Here is a 21,278-nt window from a genome sequence, read left to right as displayed (position 1 = left end):
TTATATTATTAGCTAGGTATAGCCTATAGTAATTATAACTTTTTTTTTTAACTAAATAGTTAGTAGCTAATTATTACCTTTAGTAAGTATACCTCTTTTTGTTCTTAAAGTAAAGTAAAAAAGGTAGAGGTTACTTATATTACCTTAATTTACCTACTTTTTTTTATCCTTTAAATACTTATTAATAACTATACTATCTTCCTTACTTTCTCTTCTTCTTTAAGTAAGGTATAGTTATTAGTAACTAATATAACTTTTACTTAACTTTACTATCCTAATTAATTTAAGAAGACTACTTATTATTTACCCTTAAGTAAGGTATATAACCTTAACTTCTTACTTTTCTTCCTTTAAAAATCTTTAACTATAGTATCTTACTTACTAAAAGGTAAGGTCTATATATATCTCCTTTTAGAGGTAGCGTATATCTCCTTTTGTTCTTTAAGTAAGATCTACTATAAGGCCTCCCTAAAGCTATCTCTTTACGTTACTAAAGCGTAAGGCCTTTTTAGAGCTATCTACTACTATCTATTTATTTATTTTTTTATTTTTTTATTTACCTTATCTCTTACTTATACCTCCTTATATTATATTATTTATTTATTTATTTTATTATTATTTATACTAATAGTAGTAATTCCTTTAATATATAGATTTACCTTTAACCTTATAAGTAAGAAGTAAGTGCCTGTAATTAAGAGGTTAGTAAGGCTAATAGAGGGTAATAATAGTAGAAGAAGAACTAAGTAAAAGGTAAAGTAAACTATAGGCGCTAGCTAGGGTAAAAAAGTATATTTATCTATAGGATATTAAGGATCTATATCTTATCCTAAAGTATAGCTAGCCCTTTATTATTATATAACTATAAGGTATAACTAATTTAGTTAATATTCCTAATAGCCTTACTTAAGTTAAGTAATATAATACCTTAAGTATTATTATTATACTTTAAATAATATAATATAGCTTTATATAGCTATATAGTTAATAGCTATAAAGATATACTACTAAAGACTTTAAAGAATAGTTACTTAATACCTTTAAAGGTACTACTTATAAAACTATTATTAAATTTAAAGACTACTTAATATATAGAGGTATATAGGTATTAATAGTAAAGTTACTAACTATTACTAAATAAATCTACTATACCTTTAAGGCTAATAATCTAAAGGTATAGACGCTTAAGGATATTAAAGAAAAAAAAAAAAGAAGTAAGGATTTTTACTTAAAGATTAATAAACCTAACTTTATATAAGATATTATAGACCTACTACTAAAAATAATATTAATATAAGATTAACTAGGCCTCTCTTATATTATTACCCCCTTAGTATAAGTTACTTAAGTCTAAGAAGGTTAATAAAGGCTTATTAATCTAGCCTTATTATATAATAACCTAAATTTTATTCTTTTACTATTTAAGTAGGTAAGTAACGCTTACTTTTACCTATTAGTTACACTAGTTACTACTACCTTACTTATAACTTACTAGCTTACTAACCTTATTAAATTATACCTTAATAAGATAAAGTATAGTAAAAAGGTATATAAGTTACTTAAATTAAAGCTTATAATCTTTTATAACTACTATATAAAGGCTAAGATCTAGTAAGAGCACTTTATAAGCGCCTTCTTTATTATTCTTAAAGGTAAGGCTATAAAGTACTATACTAACTATCTTTATAACTAGACTAACTTTATTACTATAGTTATATAGATAAGAGGTAATTTTAAGAATAAAGAGACCTTTTAGGCCTACCTTACTAAGCTATAAAAGACTAATTTAATAAGGACTATCTTAAATAATCTACATAAAAGTAAGGCTAAATACCTAAAGTTACTTATTAAGAGAGTAACTACCTTTATAAAAATAGTTATAAGGATTAGTACCTTATCTAACGTAGCCCTTTATAACTAATTACCTAACTCCTACTATAAGATAAAAGAATACTCCCTTACCTTTTTTAATTTATCTTTAATATTTACTAGTATATATAGCTAGCTCTAATTAGTAATTAGTAATATAATATAATTTAAATAACCTATATATTAATACCTAACTAAAGAAGTAGATAATTAATACTAGACTAACTATACCTATAATAGCTAGTAAAGTTACTAGTAATTTAGCTAATATAACTATAGCTATAGTAACTTTACACTATAGCGCCCTTTTAATAGTAATTTATAGTAATAAGTACCTCCTTTACCTTTATTATTATTTATAAAGAAGTACTATATATATAGTAAGCCTAACTATTAGTTAATAAGGCACTTAAAAGACAAAAAGTAATAAGCCTACTATAAGTATAAAAAGTAGTATCTAATAGACTTTTTACTTAAAGCCTTTAACTACTTTATAACTAACTTTAAGAGATATAAGCTATTTACTTTAGATAAAGAAGGTAACTATATAAAAAGTAATAAAGATAAAGAATTAAGCACTATGTTTTATATATTAATAACGTTCTTTAACTTATCTACTATTAATAGGCCTACTCTCTTTTTATTACTATGTAACTAATTTATAACCTATTTTCTTATAAAGGATAACTCCCTATATAAGAATCTATATAATAATAAGCTACCTAACATAGACGTCTTTACCCTTAATAAGTAATATTTATCTATCTTATTCTATAGTATTATACCTAACTCTAGCGTAGCTAAATATTTAATAGCTAAATATAAGTAGTATCTTACCTTTTACTACTAAATAAAAAGAAATCTAGCTATAAATAAGTTACAGGTAGGTAAAGTAAAAATCTACTTTAGTAGTAGTAACTACTTTAAATTATAAGGGGTAATTAACGTACTAACCCCCTTTAGTATACTAACCTTCTATATAATACTATTAAACACCCTATTTCTACTTTACCTTATAGATATAGATTAGTATAGTATTAAATTTAATAACCTTACTAATAAGCTAATCTAAAGTAACACTATTATACTTACTATTTATAAATAAGGCTATATATAGATACTACTTAATTAATATAAGTAAAGTATTACCTACTACTATCTTATAGATATTAAGTTATAGTAAATTTATTATTACTTTAGCTACCTATTAGTTAAAAGGCTCTATTACGTCCTCTAATAATCTAGTAATAAAGTTAAGATTACAGCCTTAGAGAAATTAACTAAGGTCTATTACTACTACTAGATAAATATAAAGGCGCCTAATTACTTTAAATTTACTTTATATAATAATAAATATAACTTTAACTATAAGATTATTATTAATATTATCTACTTTAATAGTAACTGCCTAGCCTTATATATAGTTAATACTATAATATCCTTCTAAGTAGCCTATTTACTTAAAAATATTACTATAAAGTATATATAGGAGGCACTTTAGATATACTAAATTAATATCTACCTTAGCCTACCTAACTAGATTATTACTAATACTAGCCTAAACTTTTATACTAGTAAATTTAAGTAGTTAGTAAGGTTACTTTATATTAATATTAAAGAAATACTAATTAAAGCCTATAACAGTATTAGTAAGGTTAAAAGATACTATACGCCCCTCTAATATATATATAATATCCTCTATAGTAAGGGCTACGCACCTAAGGTTACCTTTTAGCTAGCTATTAAAGTAATTAATAATACAGCTAGCCTAAATAGCCTAGTACTTATACTACTAGTCTTTAGTGCCTACCTATAAATCTCTAACTTATTACTACCTTTACTAACCCTACTTAAAAAGGCTAAAGTAGTAAGAAAAGTAATAAAGGCTATTTACTAGATTTATATAAAAAAGTAAGTTAATAAGGTAGTAACTATATGTAATAGCCTAAATACTACTATAATAGTAGCCTTTTTACTTTAATTTATAGTTTATATTTAGTATAAGAAAAAAAGCTAGTAAGGCCCCTTTTACCTTATTACTAGTAATAAGACTACTTATACTATTAACCTCCCTTAAGGCCTATAAACTTTTTATTTAACTATTATTAAACTATACCTTAAAGATACTTATAATAAGTAATAATAGCTACTCTTTAAGGTAGGTAGGTAAGGTAATAAGGAGAATAATAATAATAGTATAGTAGCCTTATTACCTACTAATATCTTTATACCTACTAAAGAAATATATAATAGTATTACTATTACTATATACTTATAGCTAAAGTAAAAAGCTAGCTACTTATAAAGGTATATTAATTTCTTTAATAAAACTAGCTTTACTATTAGGCCTACTGCCTTTTTTACTACTATAAGTATAGCATACGTCTTAATAAAAAAAAAAGCTAACTAACTATTATTAATTAAACTATAGAAAAAAAGTATTATTACTACCCTAAGGAAGCCCTTTAAGTAAGTAACTACTACTAAGATTAAAAGGCTTATTACCTATAGGGTATTTTACTTTATTTAATATAATAAGAATAAGTACGCTAGAGTATAAATATTCAAATTATAAATTATTAATAAGGTAAAAGGCTAGAATAAAAAACTATATAAGAAATCCTACCTAGTTATCTAAGGATATACTAATAATAGTAAAAAAGTAATTCTTACCTAGTTACTTATAATCTAGTAAGCTAGCTAGCGCCTTATTTTTACCCTTACTTTATCTCTTATTTATAATAATAATAATTTCTTACTTTAGTTATATAATATTACTTAGGTATATATATAGTTAACTACCTTATTAAATTATATAATTCTTATATACTTTTTATTATAAATATAGGACCTTTATCTAAAAGGCACTATTATATAAGTAGTAAAGCTATTATATAGTATTATAAAGATAAGCACTTACTAGTAGGTAACGTATAGTTACTACTATAAAGAAAAGCTTTAAATAAAGACTTTAACCTTTAATTTATACCTACTAATTACTAATATAAAGAGCCTAGACTTTAGGATTATTAGTATATAGACTAATAATACTATTACCTTTTTAAATAAATCCTTTTCTACTTATAAAGCTAATAAGCTTACTAAGGCTATATTTACTACTAAGGAGAAGTAAATCCTTACTATTAATAACCTACTTACCTTTAATAGTAGCGTAGTATCTCTAACTACTAAGGGGAAGCTTCTTCTCTAATAAAAGGGCTAGAGTAAAAGACTTTAACTTATTAATAAAGAATCTCTATAAGCACTTAAGTAGTATGTTAAGTAATAGGCCTATAGTGTATATATTATATTAGTCTACTAGCCTAAAGCATACTTTAACTACTTTATTATAGTATAACACTAATTACCTAATATAAATAAGATTAAAGCACTTAACTATTATATTATATAGTAAATAAATAACCTTAACTATAGTCTGTTATTTTATCTACTTAACCTTAAATCTATAAAGCTTTTTATCTTTATAAATAGATTATTTATAAATAATAAGGACTTTACTTTATAGCTAGGATTTATTATTATTCTTACTAATAAGGCACCTATAAGTACTACTATAAGTAATAGATTTATTATAACTAGTAATATTATTTACTTTAGCTTAATAAAGTATAAGTAAGTTACTTAAAGTATACTAGCCTTTAAGATCTATAGTATAGTTACTAGTACTAATATTACCTATATACTTAGTATAACTATTATAATAATTACTAACTACCTTAAGCTACTATATATACTAATAATTCTCTATACTAACTTATACTTACTCTATAAGTACCTTATTAAGCTTAAGACTATAAAAAAAAAAAGGCTTATAATTAATATTATAGCCTTTTAGTAGTTATATAAGTAATATAAGGTCTATAAGGTATAATAGATATAAAGTAATAATAATCTTACTAATAGATTTACTAAATTATTACTTAATAAGGCGCTAGAATAACTAGTTAGAAATAAGATAGTTTAGATTAGTATAAAGGGATAGGTTTCTTAAGCCACGTAATAGATTATATAGACAAAAAGTATTAAATACTTTTAGGCTTTTAATTTTTATTACGTTTTTAAGCTTTTTAGCTACTAGGTAGTATTTAGGCTATTTATAGCGATTTTCCTTTACTTTAGAAAGTTACTAGTGTTAGGATATTTAACTGTTTAATAGTAGAGCTAATCTATAGTTATGTAATTTACTATCACGTGACTCACCCCAGCGGCTCACTTACACCACCACAAATACCTACAGCAGCAACCTCTTCTCTTTTCCTTTATCATCATCTTTACCCAGCTACCAATAGTCAATTGATACTATTGCGGCTACCTTGATCGCGATCCCTGTGATACCAACAGATTTCCACCCCAGCCCTCAGGCTGAGCAGACTCCGTTCCAGCATGTCGTGCAGCGTAGAAACTTCCATGTATGCTAGGGAACGAAGGAAAGCGAAACAAACTCACCTTTAGACATTCTGCACAGCAGAGAAAAAGCCAGGGTCCTTCTTCATATTTATGTCAGCTCAAACGAGGGGCTAGCAAGTTAATATAATCAAACGACACATCTCCAATTAATGCGGGTGGTTAATTTTGCCTGCTAGATGGCTCTGCGCTGATTTAAAGTCAATGAAGATATAAACCTCTTATCAACATACAACACCCCGCGATTGGACATGTTTTATTCTGACAAATGCTTTTGATATTGCGAAAAAAAAAGAAAAAGATGCATTCTGGTATGAAGGATGAGCCGGCATTGACCGCACGGGGGGGTATAGAAGAGCTATGATTCACGTCCAGGATACGATTCTGGTTATCGACTGTTGCTGAATGGATGGGTTCCGAGCGGTCTGAAGTATGCTTTTCAGTTGTTCGAAGTCCGTGCATGGGTCATCCCGTTTGTGTCAGGAGACGGTGTTGAAACATGAAACGGGACAAACAACTGCTTGAACTTTTGACCTATTGTTCTTCGAGAAAATGCACAAAGAATCAAGTACAAAATACGCTTAAACGTGGGACAAAGTTAAGGCCCAAAGTCCTCTTCTTTTAGCCCGATTCTAAAGGTTGAATTTCTGGAGTAACCAATCATATCTCATAGAGGCGGTGGTTCATTCTCATACCTAGGGAGGAAACCCTTTTCTCAAACTGGGTTTACATCCAAGACAAACTACTCGCAAAGTTTTTGAGAGTGTCTACTCCCTGGGCTTTTGCTCTGGGCAAGTCCTTCTGTTCAAGCACCAAAGTCCCAGCCCGAAAGTACGTTGCTCCCGGAGTGAAATGCAGGCGCCAATACAAAAAGGGTTCATCACACAGCTGGTCCAGAAGGGCTTCTGTAATGATAATCTTGGATCGATGACCACCGCCTGAGCTTTTCGCTCGTCCTCCAACGTCCGCGCTTACCATGGAGCTTCGAGACACGCGCACGTACAACGCATTTACGATGTTGTCACGATGATGGGCTACTGGCAAAATCATCAGCGGGCCGGGAACTGCACGCCCATCTCTGCATGCGCCGTTGAGAGGGGATCGGATGGGTGAGCGGGCGGATGCGCAGCCGAACTAGAGATCTCCAAGCGACGATCATTTGGCCAGACGGGGGTCTACCATGATCGCGTCCTCTCCGACGTCCGGAATCCTTGCAGTGGCGTCCAGGCCGCCAGTCGTAATAAGCTTTCAAAACGGCCCCGTAAGCCAATTTTGTGGTTCTATGACGGCTCCCCGGAATGCCTCCAGCCCTACGGCACGCCTCTTGCCGACTAGGTTGGTTTTGCAACACTAACGCGACATCTATCCTGTCGGAACCTGAAAGCTTCCACCGGCGAATCCGCGTACAGTGGCGCAAGCGATGCGAACTCTACTCATCTGACCTGTCTTTCAACGTTGCTCGATTGACACTGTCGACTTTTGTCTTGAGATATTGAAAGTGTGTTCAGCACCGTCGGAAAGCGGAATAACTGTAGCGGCTTGTGGCAGAACTGTACAGTTCCCTGGTATCATTCAGCCATGAATAATTGACTTGGTTATAGATCCTTCCCATCGGGTTTTCGCGCTTCAGCCCTACGTCAATCGGTGGGATATTCTGCTTAGCTAGCCTTGGCATAGACTGCTCAATATGAATGAAGAGAATTAGGATCATTTTGTATAATTCATAGTACGCATGACTCTTGGTATGTTTGCATTGTGAGTTCGGATGCCCTCTCCCAATTGTAACCGTGTTTTCATGGGTTCTTTTCTCTTTCTTTCAAAATAGATGGGAGAAAGACCTTCCAAATATCCCCCCTCGGGGCCCTAGACCGAAGAAAAGAATGCGCTTCAGAAATGAGTAGTCTCAAAGATGGTCAGTGTTATTTCTCGAACATCCAGAGATTTGTACTTTCTGGCCTCGGCCTCTTCCACGTGGGGCTCGAGGGTGGGCTTTCAAACATCCAGAGATTTGTACTGTGCGGGCGCACTTGTCCCCTGCTATGGTCCAAGGGGCTTGCGAGTGCTTTTTCAGGGCTGCGGAGGTCCTTCAACTCCTGACTATCCCCCCTTTTGATGTCACTTGTCCCAAATCGTCCCCTCTTTTGCGTCGCGAGCGACTGCCATGGCGGTGTCTTGCACCATAAATCCGGGTCAACACCCGTCTGCGTCTGCGGTCGTCGCCGCCTATGAACTCCGGGGAACCATCTGGAGAGCACTGGGAGCATCTTTCTGTATATGTCTGTCGCCAAGGGCCGAATTCCTGGGATAGAGAGGGCAACGAGAGTCGCGCCAATTTCTGAGACCTCAATTGCAAGTAGAGGGCTGTAAATCCATGACTGGTCCGGTTGCCACTGTCCGTTGATGACGAGAATGAGACGAGCAACTGAAATGGCGACAACCCTTCGGATGTTAGTCAATCAATATTTCAGAATAAGGGCTTATGAAGCGACTTACAAGATGCCAGGCAACAAAATGCAAGCCATCTGAATCTTCCGTTTTCGAGCCATATCCAACATTCGTAACATTGCGATTGGTATCCCAAATAGCACAAAGTCGGAAAGAAGTGAAACGGCCGAGTTGATTCCGTAAACGAAACCCCATGGTAGGCACTTGTAGTCGGTGAACTGGGTTTGCCATGCGTATGGCCAGAGTGCTGTTACCGGAAGGCAGTGGAAAACAATTAGGAGCATCTGCGTCATGTATGACGCGAGCAGAAAGAGGGCAGCTCCCTTGATCGCCAGCAAAAATCGACTGTGAACAGCACACACGCGGTGGTAAAAAGCCAACCCAGAAAAGCGGCAAAACAAAAGCGCACTCGTGTAGATGAGGTGGGCAGTAAAATCGAGAATCTCGGTCTCGTCCAGGATACTTTGCGTCATGACAAATTGAATGAATTCAAAATGCCGGCCTGAACCGATGTTTATCAGTATAATGCATATGGGAACGAAGGCTATGAACATTGCCTGTGGCGGTCTAGTGAGCTTGGCTCTTCCATCGGTCTAGAAATCATCAATCCTTACCATTGATATCATAGCAAGGATGTCGTCAATCCCAAAGACTTTGCGAAGGTATAACCGCGAGAATGCTCGGCCGTTCACTACTACCAGTGTGAGTACAAACATGATGATGACTGCATACATCGACGGCGTGTCCCTGTCCTCCTCCAAGTATGCAAGGCTGATATCTGGTGGTACACGACCGGCCGCGATAGCAGCTGTGGCCTCAGAGTCGCCAAGCATTGTGATGGTGGCTGACGAGATATTGACGACCCGGCTGAAAAAGTCATGGGGCGAGAGAAGAAGGAAGCACAGAAGGACTCCGAAGATGAGGTGCTGCACCCAAAACCTTTATGTTATCAAGCTGGCGCTGCGAGCTCATGCGTCCTGTGTCCTAGTTCAGATTTGATCGGATGATGCAGATTCACAACTCTAGTTGGACGGACGGACATCCGAGTCTGTACGTATGCTTGGAGTGAGGCTGCCAAGAAGGTTCACACTTTTGTCTGGGCAAAGAAACCTTGTCGAAGCTTAAAACTAGCCTCCAGAAGTGATGCCCGTGCAATCGGCAGCTTCTTGCCTCACACGCCCTTCATCCATCAAGGCGGTGACAAGCGAGAAACCAAGATCATCAATGACCCAACTGTGGCCCTTTCAGCGAGATAAATCTCGTCTGTTGAATTTCCTGCAAAGATTTTGACGTATGAAGTCAATCGGAGTAGTATTTGACGAGATGCGGGTTGGATTGAATGCCGGGTCTGGCTTTTGGAGAAACCTAAGCAATTTGGCAAATCACCAACGGATCACATGGCTCCTCCCTCCTACAACTGGGTCACCCCGTCAATAGCTTCAATTGCCGCGCTTCCAATCAAGCCTTCTGTCAGGGTCCATCTCCATACCGATCAAACCAGAATAGCCGTACATAGCCTATCGGAAGCAGACGAAACGACCAGCTCCAAAAGTGAACGAACGAGAGTTTGGCGTCCATTTGGGTTGTTCTTAGGAAGAACACAGCGAGCAGTGCAAGAGCCACATGCAGCCATGGATCAAACTCATATTGGATGCTACCTCGTCCTTGAGGGAGGTGCACTGCCACAAAGGCATAAAGAGAGCCGACGTTTTGGAGCTGAGAATATCCGAGTTCGAGACTGTAATTACAACATACTTGTCCGGCTTCAACTTTGGCTGTTTTCGCAACACTAATCAATCAGTTTCAATCATTTGTCCTCCCGCAATCCAGACAGCGGACCTTGGTTGCACTGTCAAAGCACGGGTGGGCCACAAAAGAAGCAAAACTACGCGGATCGCTAGAAATAATCCCCATATCGGGGTCACGCCCACTACAATCTGATATTTCATTCCCGACCCTTGGCTAGCCACGACCCAGCATGGCATTCAGAGCAGGCAAATCGCCATGGCGCCATAGCTTAAAGAGGTAGGGTTTCAGTAACACGAAGCATTCCCATATAAAGGCAACGCTTCAAGTCGCATCCTGCGATATACTTTTGAAAATGACTTATGGACAGGCCTTGGCGTGCGTACGCCTGCAACGAATCGTTGGGCATTAAGACCAATCAAAGCCGAGCCGATGTAGAAAAGCATTTTACTGACTTTAATTTTGTAGAGCCTCAATAGCAAATTCAGGTTGTGCTAGAACTGCAATTCTACTCATTCGTACGCATGAGTCAGCAGCCCAGAAGTCTATAGTAACCACCACTTCTAGCCAGCCTGGGCTTAGTGAATACATGCCTTTAGAACCCCTGGTTTTTGATGCATCAACCCGTCTACAGTCCTTCTATTAGCCCTCGCTGAGGGTCTTGCCGCATTATTAGCAGTGCCCAGCATTGATAGTGAGGGGGTTGGAGATCACGTTGTACATCGCACCGGGATCATGGCGCTGAGACGGTACTAGGGCTTGCGATTGATGTGCCTCTTCCAAATTTGCGGAAAGCCCATAGCAAGCAGGCACCGGCCGAGAATAGATTTAGTGAACAGCTATGAGAGTGACGCTGATCGGTGCAACAATGTGTGTTGGTATTAACCGTTCTTGGTCCTGTGATTCTTTGAGCTGCGCATGTTAGGTGACTGTGGTCCTATCGGCGCTCCTGTGCTATGCATGACGAATTCGATGTACAGCGGGTTCACATTGGCCTGTACCGGATCGATATCTAGGTAACGGCTGAAATGATCAAATCCAAAAGAGCGACATCGCCAAGAGCTCCACTGATAATCGCGTAGACGAAAAGATAGTTGAAGAGAATAACAAAGGAGGGTCTGGACGAAGTTGGCATCCACGTAGAATAGTTTGACAAGCCCGGCCATGGCTTCGATTCTGTTAGGTTAACCGCAGTGGCTTCAACGTCGACCGAAGCCCTCCGTCATCGACCTCGCTACGCATCAGCGAAACGGAGGGCGCTAGACCAAGATGGATCGACATCGCCAAGTTTCCGTCCGAAGGTGCCACCACATCTCCGCCCCCTGTAAATCCGATCCAACAAAAGGCCCCAAGAAAATAACATCGATGGAATACTAGCATTTTTGACTAAATGCGAGGGTCTCGACTCTGGGCCGTGGCCGGCTGCGATGGCCCCAGTCACTCGGTCATATATCCAGCCCGGCCGAATACATATTGATCATCCTCCCTCGATTCTGCATCTTGGTGGCCTCCGGTTTAATCTCTTCACTTATCCATCCGCGTCCCTCCAACAATGGTCCGCCTCTCGCTCGCCAACATGGCCTTGGGCGCCGCAGCCGCCGTCCGATGCCTTGCCTCCGGGGATTGCGTTGGCGTTGACGCTATCGGCATCAAGTGCGCCTCAAAGGAAGCGGCGCATCCACAGGACTTCTTCTACGTCGGCGGGCGCTACATCGAAGGCGCCTCGGGCAACGTCACGGTCGATCAGCTATTTTGTTGAGAAGCTCGCTTCCGTTGACGCCCACTGTAGCTGGCGCCGTCGAGGCGTCGCCGCTACGAAACCCATCGTCTTCTTCCACGGCGGTCGCACTACAGGCGTCACGTGGCTCAACACTCCCGACAATCGCCCCGGATGGGCGACGTACTTTCTTCAGAAGGGGCACACGGTGTACCTAGTTGACATCACGGGGATAGGAAGGTCGACGGAGAACAACATCGCGGCCTTCACCATGCTCGCTGGTACGGCAGCCGAGGGCGTAAAGAGGGGCTTCACAAACGTCGAGGCGTACGTTACCTATCCTCAGGCTATACTCCATACACAGTGGCCCGGCACCGGGAAGAAGGGCGACGCCGCGTTCGAGCATTTCAAGAAGGCCATTATCCCGCTCTCCACCAGTCGGATCCCACAGGGACTCGCCCTGCGAGCCTCGGGCTGCGAGCTCCTCTCCGTCCTCGGCGAGAAGGCCTACCTCATCTCCCACTCCATCGGAGCCCGCGCGCCGATCCTGCTGTCCAACGATTGCCCGCAGTAAATCGCTGGCAACATCAATCTCGAGGGCACGACGGTTCCGTTCTGGTCGTTCGAGTACCGCGCGGCGGCGAACCCGTGGGGGCTGACCAATATGCCAATCGACTACGACCCGCCTGTCGCCAGTGCGGAGGAGCTCGAGATTGAATTAGTCGGCAACGACACATCTGCATTGCGCAGCTGCTATCGTCAAAAAGAGCCGGCACGGAAGTTGCCCAACATCGCGAGCGTGCCGTATCTGATGGTCACGGCGGAGGCGAGTTTCCACGCCACATACGATCACTGCACGGTGAACTATCTGAAGCAGACTGGTGGGGAACCGGAATGGATCAAGTTGGGTGAGAGAGGAATCCATGGCAACGGCCACTTCATGCACTTGGAGAAGAACAGCTTAGAGATTGCCGAGGTTTTCAACCAATGGATCCAAAATAAGGAGAGTGCCTAGTTCTGACGGAACAAAGGGCAGTGTTTACATAAGATCAAGTTTTTGTATCCTTGTGTCTCTGGGTGAAATATGTGGTTCAATCGAGTTTGGCCAGGTGGTCGTTCCACAGTGTCTTTCAAGAGACAGACTGATCAACATGCAAACCCAATCATACGAAATGGCAGCATTTACTCGACATTGCCACAGCACATATTTACGTTCCCAGGTTTAAAGTACGAGGATTTATGTGCGAAACGATCTACAGGATGGCTTCTTGGGTTTCTGAGCTATTCAAGAAAGCTATGGATAAGTACTTTTCCTCCCTCTTTCTATTCTGGGAAGCATGCCTGAGCAGATATATCATGCATCACAAACCGAATATAGGGGATCTAGAAAAGACTGATAGGGCCACACAGAGATGAAAGAGACGGGGATGCTCTATGCTATTCTGATGCCTTACATGGTCGCGGACTTCCTCACACGTGAGAATCTGCAGCTCGCGTGCAGGATGTAAAAGAGGAGAACCAGACTTTGACGCCCCAGCTCGACCGCCTACTATGATCCGTCAGGAGTATCACCGCATCTCCTGGAAGGACGATATCATGTCCTACAGTCGTCTCCAGCGGAAGTAGGGAAAAAAGGCATTTCCTATGGAAAGCCTGTATGGGCTTCTGGAGCGGATCGATGTACAGTAGAAAGAGAGGCTCTGAAGCGTCAGCAAGGAGCACTGGCCAAGGCATGACTGCGGCCAGTAGCGGGTACTTTTGGACTTTCCATAGTCCAGAGCCGCCGGGCTGGAGAGAAAACAATCCTCCTGGTTGTCCATTTTTCTTTGCCTTCACTGTGCCGCTCTCTGGTGATATTGCCGTTTTGTTCTACGCATGCCGAGACGAGTCATCCGCTTATTTCTTTGGATCGGGCCCGGACGGCATGTATGTGTGAGAGAGATAGCTCTTACGGTAAGGGCTCTTCTATGCTCAAGCTCTGGTGCGATAATAGGGAACAGGCGTTCTGCCCAACTCCGTTTCATCATCTGGGATGGGCCGATGAGCCTGTCCTCGGGCGGCAACTCATAAGTAAGTAGCCAACAACGACATAATAGATACACTCTCAAATCGGGTTTCGCGCTGAGATTGAATTTGAAATATTTTGATCACGTCAATTTGAGAAAGATTCGCTGACTCCAAGTACGTCTGGGTTTCGATGGGAATTAATTAGTAAATAGGAAAGAAATTGCGCAAGAGTGCATTTTAGACCGCCCATGAATATCAAACGCTCGACTTTAAGCTCACATCATCGAAAAACAAACACCTCTGGACTTATCTTAAAAGTCCACATTATCATATACGCCCAAGGGTCGTAAAGATAACAACCCCTTCCCTCACCTGCCGAGCTTCGCGGTCTCCCTCCAGACCGGTAGCAGCACGAACAGCAATACGGACAAGCTGGCGAACATGGCACCCCCTGCCATGGCCTGGAGCACGATCTTATGCTGCAACTTGCGCAGGTGGGTATCCTTGACGCGGATCTTGCGGTCAAAGATCATCATACGGGAGATGAACTTCATGAGGCCAGTCCGCTGCGACAGAAGCGAGGCGCTGTCGTCGAAGCGCTCCCAGGGGAGAGGCTGGCGGCGCGTGAAGAGAAGGAGGAAGAAGCAGCTGCCACGGAGGCCGGATAGAATGAGGGACATGCCGACGAACCACATGGGCCAAGGGGCAAAAGCGTTCCAGCGGCTATGTGCGCCCGTGAAGGGAACAAAGGCGCGGAGGAACACACAAAGGAAGCCGGCGATGGTGAGGACGATGCCGACACTAGTGGCCATGCAAAGGGTCTCGAAAGTGCCGTTGGAGACGCCAAGCCGTACAAAGTTGCGATGAGAGCAGTTCTTGAGCAGGCCGTAGACATGTTCGGCGATGGGTTTCAGATGCACGGGGTCGGACGAGTGCTGAAGGTCGAGGAGGGCCTGGTCGCGCAGGGCGGGCGGGATGTTTAGTTCCTTCTCGGAATCGGGCAGCAGAAAGTTCTTGACAATGGCGTTGAGTTCGGCGCGGTACGCCGAGTTCGGTGCGATGCGGGCTGGAATGGTGGCGACATTGCTGACGGGCCTGGCACAGCCATTGGCCCAGGACTTGATACGATCGCGGCCAGTCGGGCCGATTCTACTGTTAGGCTGGCAGGCAGTCTCCGGGGCGATCAGGTTGACAATGTTGGTCATTGTCTCGTTGGCTTGAAAATTGTTAGTCCCAGTCTGGTCAACAATGAAGGAATGTACAGGGCATAAGCAGGTTCCTTACCAGCCTCAGGGTCACAGTCAAACTCAGACATGTTGATGGATGGTAGCTTTATGCCAGCCACTTCGGCAGCGGCATCATTCACACTATTCCTCGATGATGACGACTGGCTAGCATCCTTCTCGGCAATGGGGTAGTTGTTCAGACTTCCGGTCCTCGCGTACGACGCTTCATAGTTGCGGAACCTGGGTACGTGGTCAGGCCTGGACCCGATACCGTAATACAAAAAGGCTTACCAGACGAAGAACTCGAGGTTCTCGGGGGAAAATTCGATGTACTTGAGGTACATGTAAAAGTCGTACAGTGACATGGGAGAGCCTGTGGTTGGCCGTGTCAGCCATCGTTCGACTCGTCAAGAAGATGGTTGTTAACGTCGCGATGTCGTTAGTAGGATAAGCTCACAGGTCTCGTTTGCCAGGACTTTCTCCAAGCTCAATCGTGCCGGGATTTGAGTTTTGTCTCGTCCGTCTCTGCTCATGGGCCTCCTTCCGTTCCGGATAGCGGTGGCATACTCTCTGAAATCTCGGTACTCGGGCTTTTTGTACCAGACCAACCAGTCGGGAAAGTTGAACCTGGATGGCTTCGTCATCTGGAGTTCGACATTCGCCTCCTCCCTCCTCGTGTTCCTCTCTTTGCTTGCTTCCATGTCGAAGAGTATGTTGTGTTTGGGTGAGGTTTTCTCGCGTTCGACAAAGTACTGGAGAGAGTGGATACACGGGCTATGAGGTTCAAGGCAGGATGTCCGCCAGAGTCATATATGAGGTCCCCGTCTTTTTAGTGTCTTTTTGCAAGTGCCATGGGCGCAGCCCGTATCGCTGATCAGACAGAACAGGGGGGCTCTGCGGATGCGGATGGAGTGGGCTTGTGTAAGACTCACTCCTCGACGAGGCCGAGTGCGCGCCACTGGTCCTAGTCGGCTGCATACAGTTCTCGCACGGGCTTGTAGCTAAACCAGTGGGAGGGAACGAATCAATTGAGATTATTTGGTCAGTGGCATCTGGCTAGGCCGTTGGAGAGTGCACCGTTTGTTCCGGCAGCCATGTCTCACGATGGCTGGCCAATAGCAACACAGGCGGAACACAACGCCATGGCTGTTTGTAGACGAACAAGAGGAGGGGTTGCACTCGACAATTCCGGGCTCGGGATGGAGAGAGTCCACGGGGCGGCGCAATAGCAACCGGATCCAGAGAGTCGAGTCAAAGCGTCTCGATGGAAAGGTGACTTTTTGTCTAGCACAGCGAATTAGCGCATTTCACTATTCCGAGTTGGGCTGAAGAATCTGCACTTAGACAAAATCTTGCTTGTGGTCTCCCTCCCTAGAGCAAGCTTCGAATGCGGATGTGGCGAGAAAGGCAAGCAGCAGCATTTTGGACAGCTTGTCCTGCTCTTGTCCGTGTCTTGGAATGACAAGATTTGTTTGTGTCGCCCCTCCCCTCCCGGAATACAAACAAAGGAAATGACCGGACCCAATCTCGACTTCCATTTCTTTAGGACCACTGTTCGTATCCGTTTCGCCAAGCTGTGTCGGGCTCGGATGGAAGAGTCTTAGGCCTAGCCAAAGAATGCTGTTTGTTGACAAAGGCCCAACAAAGATGGAGCAAGATCAGACATTTCATCGTGGTGACCGTCTCTGGCTCAGACATATCCCGGAAGCCGTTCTCGGGCCGTGTTTCTCCTCAAAAGGGCGGCCCTGTCGTGTTTGTTGGGTATCTGTCCGGTGGGTGACTAGCGCTAGGCTGGGAGTCGTCGCACCCTGCCTTATCGTATACCCAGATCCAGAATGGCAGGGTCATTACGGCGTCAGACGCAGCGATGTGGAGAGCCGATGCAAGGCCACCACGTGGCAAAGTAAATGGGAATGGGATGGATGGTCAGACAGACGGACGTGGTGGGACGGAGAGGTGAGTGCCTGATGTGCCTGAGGTACCTGCGTCGACGCAGAGGCCGCTCGCTAGTTGCATATACTATGTATTTATGTACTCCGTATACCTACCCAAGTCGGTCCTACTGCGGGGTTGCCTTTATACCCGGATAGGCAGGTATAGGTAGGGAAACAGGCATGGATACATGGTAATTCGCTCACTCGTTCACCATTGTCTTTCTTTTCTCACAATTACATCCAATCAATCAGTCATTCAAACCTCCCTTGACGCTAGTCCGGAGCAGCTCACTGGTTTAAACGCCAACTCCAGAAGAGCGTTTGCTTCTTCGCGGACCAGAGCAGACACAAGCTGGGACATGAAGTTATTGTTCGAATGAGAACTGAATTATCGATTCCACTCGACTAAACTGAACCAAGAGGTTCTGCAAACGGTTGGTTCAGTTTGTTCTTTCCTCCCTTCCCACATTCATAGTCACATTCACATTTGCTCTAGTGTATGGATATACTCTACTAGTAAAGCCACCTGAGCCGCGGATCACAAGTTGCAAGCCACCTACCCAGAGGCTTTCCGCTTCCATTCCGCACATCCAGCATCACGGTCACAACCCTAGCCAGGAGGTGCGACGCCATCACTGCTTTTCTCAGCACGTCAATCACCCGGCACCCCGGCGCACGTCCGTGTCCGCGTCATGGTCAACACTCTGCCATCCACAAGACACAAGCAAACCAGGCTACTCATGCGGCCAGGAAGGACTTTCTGTTTGTGCAACCTTCATCAGCATACGATGATGCCAAGAATGCGTCTAGTATCTCTTAGTGTCACAGACACGCGACGGCAGCAGCGGCTGTGAGATGCCACAATACATGAGGCGCGTGGGACTATGCCACGCGTACCGAACTTCGTATATCGAGGGCAATCTCTACGCTCTCCCCTTCTTCTCTTTGTGTTTGAAGGAGCTGAAATCGGCTTTTTTCCGCAATCCACCCGGATATTCGTCTGTCAGTTTTAGCTGCATGCGGGATGGCGTTGATCGAGGAACTCTGGCTTGTTTGCCACTGGAACCAGTAATCACGACGCAAACAACCCACCGGTGATGCGAGGATCCTGCCATTTCACCCCCCTCCTATTGTCTTTGGACTAGTCCAGGAGCATCTCGACCTCTTTCGGTCGCTTATTGCTCCTCTCGGCCCGGTGGCTCCTGGGGAGCCGCCATCGATGCAACCGTAGATATGCCTAGAGCATAGGTAATTACAAGATGTATCGATATAGGTACAAGCCGCCGGCGAGTTGCTACGTTATATTAAATTGACAAGCTTTGCGTCTCGCCCTCACCCAATCGCGATCGCCAATATCGGTTTCTTTCCCCGCGAGCGGGGCGCTTGGTCATTTTTTTTGTTGTTTTCTGTGATTGTGATGGGATGGGCACGATATCATGGCTCCACTGTTTGATCCCCTGCCTAGCTGCTGATCATCCGTAGATGTTCGGACACTACGGATACCTAGCAGGAATTCGGCATCCCGGGTCAGCTGTTAGCCTGTTGTAGAATTTTTGGACCCAAATTTCGGCCCAATGTCGGTGCAGGTGTCCAGTGTCCAAGCCATGGCCCGATTACATCCTTCCATTGAAAAAAAGTCCATGTCACCGTAGTTCAGAACGGTAATAAAATCATGCTTCCATAGATCCGGTCATGTGGCCGTGGAAGGAGATCGGCAGTGCGATTTCTGGCTGCCCTCTGCAATCAAACCAAGATGTTTAGCTTCCGAACAGAAGTGCATTCCAATAGCGAGCCAGATTCGCGCACCGACCGCGCTGGAACCTATCTCATCATTCCAGCGCCTAGGTTTCATTTCCATTCTGTGCTCTCGCGGTTAAGTTGAAGAAAGTACCGGCCTTGACAAGTTTCTGGTCAAACCTCGCCCGACATATGCCACTCGGGCCCGGTCAAACCCCGCATCTCCCAATCTACAAGCCTCCACACCGCCCCGGATCGCCCACGGAGACTGCCTCCGGGATGGCGAGATCACTGCAAAAACAACTTGACACTATATGGCCCCCTCTTCACGGCGCTGTACTTCGTATTGCCCCGTATTCTACCCGCTTAGCAGGGCCAGGCACCCTTGCCAGTGTAGAAAAGACTTGGCCGGACGGGTTCTTGGCTGCATGGACCACCGTCTCAAGTTTAATCATAACGAGCACCTTCCTCTTTCAGCAGTACGGAGGAGCAGAAGGTATCGCGCCTTCACGCGGGCATATACGCTAATGTCCCGCCTGATTCTCACGATGCCAATCTGTTCCGGTCCTCCTGTGCTTGAAACCGAATGTTTGACACTATGAAATTCAGCTCGTTGCTTGCGAACGCCGCCGCCGTGTTGGAGATGGCATCGCTGGCGATGGCGCAGGAGAAGTGCGGCAGCGAGGAGCCGGGCGCCGAAGCGTATCAGGCCGCCGTGAGCTTGCGCGCCGTTCAACGCGCCGAGGGCTTGTCGGCCTATGTTCTTGCCAAGCGTGCAAAGGGTCTGCTCATTATGACATATCTGCATGTTGTCGAGGACGAGGCTCATAGGGGGTTTGTCACGGACAAAATGATTGACGACCAGGTAATAGCACCATAATGCACCAGCCCCAAACCCGCCATTGTCGAAAGAAAGGAGCGCCAGCAGTTTTATGTGTGCCTTCCGCTGACAAGCAGGGGCAGATGAGAGTCCTAAACGCGACTTTTGCGCCACATAACATCCAATTCGTCGTCAGGAACGTCACCCATACCGTCAACGATGCCTGGACGGTTCAGGCCCGCATCAAGGAGAAGGCCGAGGCCCTCCGCCAAGGGCGCCTACGACGACCTCAACATATACTTCGAGACAGGGTTCATGAAGCCCAACTCCGTGACCGGCCTGTGCAGCTTTCCAGTCGAAGACCCCTGGAATACGGGCATCAACGGCACGTCGTGGTACGCATATGACGGCTGCCACGTCAGCGCCGGCACCATGCCCGGCGGGCCCGGATATCCCTGGGACGCGGGGGACAACCTGGGCAAGACGGCGACACACGAGGTCGGGCACTGGCTTGGCCTCTTTCACGTGTTTGAGGGGTTCGATTGCGACGGTGAGGGGGATCTGATCGACGACACGCCCCCGACAAAGGTTGCCACGGTAGGTTGTCCTCTAACCCAGGATTCGTGTCCCGAAAATCCTGGACTAGATCCAATTCACAATTATATGGATTACACGAGGCACGCGTGGTAAGATTACTACTTTCCCTCCCACTCATCTCATGGTGATTCATGATTCCCTAACAAGAGACAGTCTTTCAGAGTTTACGCCTTTGCAGGAGGAGCGAATGTATCTGTCCTTTAATACCCTGAGACTCGGGAGATGACAATTATATTATGCATCAGTATGATGTCGAGAACGGCTTCGTGTGACTAGTACTAGTCAGTTATGGCTGCCACAAATGGGTCACCACACCTATAGCCCACTTCATATGGGTATTTCTACCCAGCATCATCTCAAATGTAGATTCTATATAGGGAAAATGCTTTCCATTCTTTATAGAAGTCATTGCGGCTCACCACATATTGTATCTTGTTCGTACACACTTAGCAAATGGCTGCCTGTAATCAGTGAATATTCGTTGCACCAGCCGAATGCCTTGACGGAAGAAACAGGCAGTAACAAGCTAATATACCGCCGTGAAAACCTTTTAGCAGTATTGTGTTTTTGAATACAAACAACAGGGATCATCCCCAACGCCGGAATTTCCTTTTTCGACTGGCGACACGGGGACAGACCATCCCATATATAGACGCCGTAGCAGACTTGGGCAATGGCAAAGGTTTCAGGAGTTGATGACAGAAAGCTTATTGATTCATTTCACAATAAATAGAGTTTATCGACATATGGGAATT

At 43.5% G+C, this 21,278-nt stretch overlaps 5 protein-coding genes across 5 annotated transcripts; 3 read left to right on the top strand and 2 right to left on the bottom strand.

Annotated features, from left to right (window-relative positions):
- Positions 1-8,213: 8,213 nt before the first annotated feature.
- GLRG_09797 (uncharacterized protein) lies at positions 8,214-9,572 on the bottom strand (the record flags this gene model as incomplete). The annotated part of the gene is made up of 3 exons (XM_008100482.1): positions 8,214-8,733; positions 8,788-9,296; positions 9,354-9,572. 3 exons carry the CDS (start codon positions 9,570-9,572, stop codon positions 8,214-8,216), a joined length of 1,248 nt encoding a protein of 415 aa, XP_008098673.1.
- Positions 9,573-12,037: 2,465 nt separating this feature from the next.
- On the top strand, positions 12,038-12,776 carry GLRG_09796 (uncharacterized protein; the record flags this gene model as incomplete). Its single annotated transcript, XM_008100481.1, has 2 exons — positions 12,038-12,239; positions 12,289-12,776. The coding sequence occupies 2 exons, from the start codon at positions 12,038-12,040 to the stop codon at positions 12,774-12,776; spliced, it is 690 nt and encodes a 229-aa protein (XP_008098672.1).
- A 90-nt stretch (positions 12,777-12,866) lies between these two features.
- Positions 12,867-13,217, top strand: GLRG_09795 (uncharacterized protein; the record flags this gene model as incomplete). Its single annotated transcript, XM_008100480.1, has 1 exon — positions 12,867-13,217. One exon carries the CDS (start codon positions 12,867-12,869, stop codon positions 13,215-13,217), a length of 351 nt encoding a protein of 116 aa, XP_008098671.1.
- Positions 13,218-14,577: 1,360 nt separating this feature from the next.
- Positions 14,578-16,136, bottom strand: GLRG_09794 (uncharacterized protein; the record flags this gene model as incomplete). Its single annotated transcript, XM_008100479.1, has 4 exons — positions 14,578-15,425; positions 15,494-15,675; positions 15,727-15,808; positions 15,893-16,136. The coding sequence occupies 4 exons, from the start codon at positions 16,134-16,136 to the stop codon at positions 14,578-14,580; spliced, it is 1,356 nt and encodes a 451-aa protein (XP_008098670.1).
- Positions 16,137-19,692: 3,556 nt separating this feature from the next.
- Positions 19,693-20,727, top strand: GLRG_09793 (metalloprotease MEP1; the record flags this gene model as incomplete). Its single annotated transcript, XM_008100478.1, has 3 exons — positions 19,693-19,940; positions 20,163-20,523; positions 20,677-20,727. The coding sequence occupies 3 exons, from the start codon at positions 19,693-19,695 to the stop codon at positions 20,725-20,727; spliced, it is 660 nt and encodes a 219-aa protein (XP_008098669.1).
- Positions 20,728-21,278: the final 551 nt, after the last annotated feature.

The sequence above is a fragment of the Colletotrichum graminicola genome (genome assembly GCF_000149035.1).
Source record: "Colletotrichum graminicola M1.001 genomic scaffold supercont1.52, whole genome shotgun sequence".
Classification (NCBI taxonomy): domain Eukaryota; kingdom Fungi; phylum Ascomycota; class Sordariomycetes; order Glomerellales; family Glomerellaceae; genus Colletotrichum; species Colletotrichum graminicola.
The sequence above is the reverse complement of the archived record's forward strand: the minus strand, read 5'-3'. Positions and strand labels throughout refer to the sequence as shown.